Source organism: Athene cunicularia, assembly GCF_003259725.1.
Source record: "Athene cunicularia isolate RWA chromosome 19 unlocalized genomic scaffold, athCun1 chr19_part1, whole genome shotgun sequence".
In the NCBI taxonomy this organism is placed as follows: Eukaryota; Metazoa; Chordata; class Aves; order Strigiformes; family Strigidae; genus Athene; species Athene cunicularia.
The window spans coordinates 6,418,167-6,424,547 of NW_020799124.1; the positions used below are offsets into that span (position 1 = coordinate 6,418,167).

Here is a 6,381-nt window from a genome sequence, read left to right on the forward strand (position 1 = left end):
TAAGAGACAGCCCCTCACCCCTCCCCTCGCTGTCCCACAGGTTGCACCAGTTGCCGGGATCTCTGCACCAACCAGCAAAACGTCGTCCGAAATGGCAGCCGAGGTGAGGATGAACTTTGCTTCTCCGGCGAGTGGTCGCGGGGTGCTCTGAGCCTGACTGCCCGACACCCCCAGCCCTGCAGCCTGCCCCGCTCTTTTGGGTGCTTCTCTCTAATATATTTGTTTTATCAGTGTTTAAATGAAGAAGGGGGCAGCAAACGTATTTGCTGCATTTATTTCTGCCAACCCAACCTCTGATTTCGGTGAAAACTCATGTTAGTGGAGATAGATAACTCGAAATTATACTTTGGTACCTCTTCCCCATCCGAACACTTGGCTCCCAGCACTGGCCTTTCACTCCCCATCCCCTCCACCACTCACCTCAGGGGACTGGTTTCCCGGTGAGAAGCTGCAAAACTTTGCGTTTTTTCAACTCCTATTTCCCCGCCCAACTCCCTGCCGCCCCTCCCGACAAACCTGCTCCAGATGCCCGGCACCCAGCCCGTGCCTACCCCCTGAGCTCCGCAGGCTCCTCCGGCCCCCCTCCCAGGCACCCTGGGTCACAGAGCCCCCGGGGCTGCGGGGGCCCGGCCCTGGCCACCGCCCGCTGTCCATGGTAGCCCGCAGAGCGGACCGGTAGCCCCGCGCCGCGCTGATCCACAGACCTTCCGCGGGGTGGTTTGGGGTCGTGGGGTTTTCTTTCTTTCTTTTTCCAGTGAATGTCTGTAATACTGAAAGGTACCCAGGCCTTCCTTTCTGGGGTCTCCACCTTAACCAGTTTTATGCTCATTTTATGCCAAAGCTTGCAAGAACATCAGGGACTCCGGAGATTCTTCAAACGGTAAATTCATAGTCACAGGGGTGTTTTAGGGGATGTGGCTTGTTCACAGCTCTTTGTCAACCGAGTATTTTCTTATAATCTCCCTAAAAGAATGACTTTTTAAAAAGTATTATTTAATGTAACAGTAGATAGCTTTCACTATATCCCCAAATCCCTTTTTTTTTTTTTCCTGTCAGGAGACTAACAAAGGGTCAGTGATCACCAGCTGCCTTAAAAAACAGATGCATGCTGGTCTTGCACTAGATGCCCTGATATTTGTTTTCATGGACAGGACGTAGTCTCTCCAGAGTAAAGTACCTGGAGGATTCCCAAGCCAGACCTGACACCACTAGGGCTAAATTCTAGCGGCAATCACTTCACCTATTTAGGTACTGGAAAAAAGTCTTAAAGTCCAGAGATCTGCTGGTCAATGGCACAGCAGTGAATAACCATTACTGAGTATGTCCTCAGTTTTACAAGGATAAGGAGTGGGATGGATATTAACTGATTTTTAGGGGATTTCTTGGTAAGACTTTTGAACACACCTCAACTTCATTACTTGCAGGGGGATAAAATGATGGGAGGAAGGTTTGTTGGAAGTACAGATCCAGTCATGGAGATGCTCAGCTCTTCCATTACCTATGATCAGAGACTGGCTGAAGTTGATATCCAGGGGAGCATGGCTTACGCCAAAGCCTTGGAGAAAGCCGGTATCCTATCTAAAACTGAGCTGGAGAAGATCCTGAGTGGCCTGGAAAAGGTATTTATTTCCTTCACATCTGTCATGTGTGCTGGAAAAAATGTCTGCTTTTCTAACAGCACCTGTACTAGACTCCCTGAGTTGCCCTTGGAGACATTCTGGGCAGGGGATGGATGCTCAGATTTCATCCCGCTAAAGGCACCAGAGCCCAACAGTAGGTTGTGAACCAGCTGACGAGCACCCAGGGAGACCTGAAGCCCCGATGAGCACACTCCCGGTGCTCAGTACAGCAGCCCCGGGCCTCGCTGAGGTGTGCTCACTGTGACCTGCCTGCCCATCCTCTTCAGGCTGAACATTCACCAGGAATTGTTTCAGTATGAATTAGGAGTATTCTTTTTCTGCTGGCACTTGGGATCCTTTTGAGTCTGGCAGCCCAAGTAAGTAGGAGGCAATGTATAGCATTGTATAGGGGTGAAGAGAAGTCAGCAGCTAAGCGCTTTTTTAAAATATCCATTGTTGTTGCTCACCCACCATGGACAATGGTGACTCTATACAATATTTGTATAGGAAAAATTATTTGTGGACAATGCTAAAGCAATCACTGACATTTCAGCTCGCTCTTCTGTTGCAGTGCTTAAATCCTCCTATAGCCATAACTTCACACTTCGATTTGCACTGGGATGGCAGAAGCTGGTATTTGCTGGGGACACTTACAGCCCCCGCCACGCAGCAGGGTAACCGTGGTGGCTGACTGCTGTTTCTGCTGGTGTTTGTAGATCTCTGAGGAATGGTCTAAAGGAATCTTTGTGGTGACCCAAACTGATGAGGACATCCACACTGCCAATGAACGCAGACTAAAGGTCTGGATCCTCTCACCTCTTGTTCCCATTCCTCTGTAGCTAGATCTGCCTGACGTTAAGTGCATGTGCCTCTGTCCCTCTCTGAAATTCCTCTGGACCTTGTGGCACTGGAACCCCAGGTGCACAAACAAGTGTCTCCAAGAGCCCTGTTGTGCAAGAGGCACTGTACAAGCATAGCTCCCAAACTTGCCCTTTTCCCCAGAGGAGATCCCACGGCTACTCGCAGGTTGCTAGAGCCGAGTCCCTCCCAGGCAGGGGGGAGGTCTGATCATGTGGAATCTTCTGCTTAGAATATGAGATGCTGACAGAAATCCTCCTCTTGTCCTCAGGAATTGATTGGAGACATAGCAGGAAAGCTGCACACTGGAAGAAGCAGAAATGATCAGGTATGTACAGAGCCTTTATTTTTTCTCCACTGTACTCCTCCCCAACCTCATTTTAGGAGACCTCAGACCAGAATGGCTTTTGGGAGAGCAATATAGAGTGACATTACCACATCAAAACGACCAATTTATGAGGGGAATATATCCCTTCCCATCACAAAGAACACAGAGGGGATAACGCTGCCAAGCCTTTCTGGGGAACAGCATTTGGTCACTAAGTATGTCACATTCTGCTTTGTCTGACGGTGGCCAATCTCACACAGGTTGTGACCGACTTGAAGCTGTTCATGAAGAATTCCCTCTCTGTCATCTCCACTCACCTCCTGCAGCTCATTAAGACCCTGGTGGAACGTGCTGCCATGTAAGACCTTTTCCATATCCATCGCCTTGGCCTGGCAGGGCCAGGAGACTTCTAGGCTTGCTCTTGGACTGACACCACTCAGGGCAGCAGCAGGGCCTTCTGTGGAGGACATTACAGACAGGCAGGGTGTGGTAGCACAGGGAAAGCAACAGTCCCCCTTTCTCCACAGTTCACATCACAGAGGCCTTCCTCTTCCCCCCAGTGTGTCCTAGCAAAGGAGTTGAGGTGGCAGGTCCATGCAAGGCTTCAGAAGGCACCAAATCCACCTGAAGGAGTGGGGAACTTGAACATGTGTCAAGTTGTTCTGTAGGGGAAAAGCTCAGCTCTGGTAACTCCCTGTCTAACTCTCCTCCTCACAAACCACCCTCCAAACCGGTGGTGGACTGGGGAATCTTTGCCTGCCACAGGGGGATTACCATGCCAGGCAATTTTCCAGGGCAGCCTAGGGCAGACACACCACCCTGGAAGATGGGGAGATCTGAACCCAGTGTGCTTAGGGTGAAAGGTGAAAGGGTGAGGAAGAGACAGACCAGCTTCAGCACAACACAGGCTGAAGATGTTCTCTTTGTGACCTTGGCAGAAACCCCTGGCGTGTGCCTGCCACTGCCTTCTCTCCTGACTGCTGCTCTCACCTCTTTCTCTCCTTTCACATGCAGAGAAATTGATGTTATCTTGCCCGGCTACACCCACCTGCAGAAAGCTCAGCCCATCAGATGGAGCCAGTTCTTGCTCAGGTAAGCACCTCTCACACTTGGCTGGAGGAAGCCTTCTCCACCCGTAGGGCCCTGCTCAGCTGGAGCCTAGAAGTGCATCATCCTCTGAGGGGCAGCCGGGGGTGGTCACAAACCAGAGCTAACCCTGCCAACTGGAACTGCAGCTCCCCGTGTGTCTGTGGGGCTCTGACCAGGAGGGCCCCCAAGCACTGAGTGGGCAGTGCAGGCTGACACCCTGTGCGCTCCATCCTTTGACCACTCCTACCTCTTGGGTCGGGTGACACTTTCTGACTTGAGGTATTTCATCTCTCGTGTCCTTTCCTAGCCATGCTGTTGCTCTGACCCGTGACTCTGAGCGCCTGGGAGAGATAAAGAAGAGGATCAACGTTTTGCCTTTGGGAAGGTAAGGTCTATTTTTTGTGCAATCACTTGGCCTTGCTTTGCCCTGTAAAATCTTCAGAGGTGCCTTTTCTGCTTCTTAGAGCTCAGTTTTGCTTGCAGTATCCAGGATATCATGTGTGATTTCTGTTTCTTTCTCCCCTGGCAGCGGTGCTCTGGCTGGCAACCCACTGGAAATTGATAGAGAGCTTCTGCGTAGTGGTAAATGTCTCCCTGTGACTGAGAGGCACAGGATTACTTGTAATACCTTGGAGGGAGGGAAGCATTGATACATGGCTCCCAATGGCACAGTAATGCACTGTCCTGGAGCCAAAGCCTTTCTTTTATAAGACTTTTTACTGCAATGAGACAGGGAATGTCTACAAGGTCGCAGCAGGAAGAGCCACCTCTGCTGCACATTGGCTGCCTGGGGGTAAAAACAAAGTCTGCAGCTAGAGTAACACTTAAGCATGGTTGTTTTCTGGGACTACTCAAGGGCTCACTGTCACATGCATGCCAAGGCAGCCTGCTGCATTCAAGCTCCAGACATGCCAAACCTGACCTCCTCTGTCTATCACCTTCCTTACAGAGCTGGACTTTGCCTCCATCAGCCTGAACAGCATGGATGCCGTTAGTGAGAGAGACTTTGTGGGTAAGCACAACCCAGTCACATCTTCCCACTGCTATTTTAGAAGCAGACTTCTGAGAACTTCCCAGCTGACTTTCTTTGAGGGGACTGAAATCCCCCACTTTGAAGTAATTCCAAAGCTCCAGTCAGAGCTCCCTGGGTTGTCAAGCAAACAAGCACCTTTTTCACCCCATGATTTCCTGCCTTCTCTGCAGTGGAATTCCTCTCTGTTGCCACCCTGTTGATGATCCACCTTAGCAAGATGGCTGAAGATCTCATCCTCTACAGTACCAGCGAGTTTGGCTTTCTGACAGTCTCCGATACCTACTGGTAGGTTGCTGGTCTCTGGGGAATAATTTTCCTCAGCTATCCCCTCCTGAGAGAATGAGCCAGTGGTTGGGGTCTCCCTGCTGCATAAGGCTGACACAGCATTAAGATTTTGGCAGAAAGGCAGCCTTAGGGTGAATATTCCTCAGCCACAATCACTTATTTCTGATTCTGGTAACTCAACCAAGTCTGCATTCAGCAGACACTCCTCCCCAGCAGCTGCTGGCAGAGAGAACTTCCTCGTCTGCCAGGAAAGCCTGCCAAAGCCCGCCCTTGGCTACCCAGGGTTGCAGGCCTGGCAGATATCCTGTCTCTCAGGGAGGCACAGCCACAACCTCTGAGCTCACAGCAGCGGTCCAAAAGCAACACATCAGTTTTGGAGGGCTGGGTCAGTCTGCTGCATGACCCGTGTCTGTGTGGACTGGGGTCTTGCTCACTGTTACACCCCACACACCTTTCTTTCAGCACTGGCAGCAGCCTGATGCCTCAGAAGAAGAATCCTGATAGCCTGGAACTGATCCGCAGCAAGGCTGGACGGGTGTTTGGACGGGTGAGCCTGCAAAAGAAAGAAGCGGGATGGGGAAGCTGCTCCTACCGGGGATGAAGAATGTTCCTCCTCCTTGCCCCCTGTAAAGCCTTAAGCTCTGCCGGGGCAGTGTGCTTCTCTTCCTGTAAGTAACTGCCTCCCCTGTTTCTCTCTGCAGTTGGCTGCTATTCTCATGGTTCTCAAAGGACTTCCAAGTACCTACAACAAGGATCTGCAGGTAAAACAGGTCTCAGTTTTCACACCATCCCTCTGAGCAGACACCGCCATCTTCTGCTCTTGAGCAGGCTTCCACCACCTCTCCCTGCACAGCCCCTGCTTGGGTGTAGGATGCAGGGAAGGGGCTGAGGCACAGCGTGCTGCTGCTGACACCCTGGCCGAAGCAGGAGCCCCTGGATGACGCCGGCTCTGCTGGCTGCGCTGCTCAAGTCGGTGGGTTTTTGGGATGCATCAGGTTGTCTTACGGCAATTTCCATCCCTGTTCTAACGCAGGAGGACAAGGAGGCCGTCTTTGATGTTGTGGACACCCTGAATGCTGTGCTCCAGGTTGCCACTGGAGTGATTTCTACCCTCCAGGTAAGGCTCCAGCCTCTCACTATTGAACACGGTTGGGGTGCACGTTCTGTGC

General features: G+C 51.4%; 1 protein-coding gene across 4 annotated transcripts in view; it reads left to right on the forward strand.

The window, feature by feature from the left end:
• Positions 1 to 34: 34 nt before the first annotated feature.
• Positions 35 to 6,381, forward strand: part of LOC113487165 (argininosuccinate lyase) — an 11,902-nt gene continuing 5,555 nt past the window's right edge. Inside the window, exons 1-10 of one of the 4 annotated variants that reach the window (XM_026861591.1) lie at positions 35 to 103; positions 842 to 880; positions 1,425 to 1,619; positions 2,336 to 2,419; positions 2,749 to 2,805; positions 3,066 to 3,163; positions 3,820 to 3,897; positions 4,202 to 4,279; positions 4,424 to 4,476; positions 4,844 to 4,906. In XM_026861591.1, coding sequence (XP_026717392.1) covers positions 92 to 103; positions 842 to 880; positions 1,425 to 1,619; positions 2,336 to 2,419; positions 2,749 to 2,805; positions 3,066 to 3,163; positions 3,820 to 3,897; positions 4,202 to 4,279; positions 4,424 to 4,476; positions 4,844 to 4,906 — 757 coding nt within the window. In that variant the 5' untranslated portion in view covers positions 35 to 91. The remainder of the gene's footprint in view (positions 104 to 841; positions 881 to 1,424; positions 1,620 to 2,335; positions 2,420 to 2,748; positions 2,806 to 3,065; positions 3,164 to 3,819; positions 3,898 to 4,201; positions 4,280 to 4,423; positions 4,477 to 4,843; positions 4,907 to 6,381) is intronic. The other 3 variants (XM_026861592.1, XM_026861590.1, XM_026861588.1) reach the window with 3 other exon arrangements.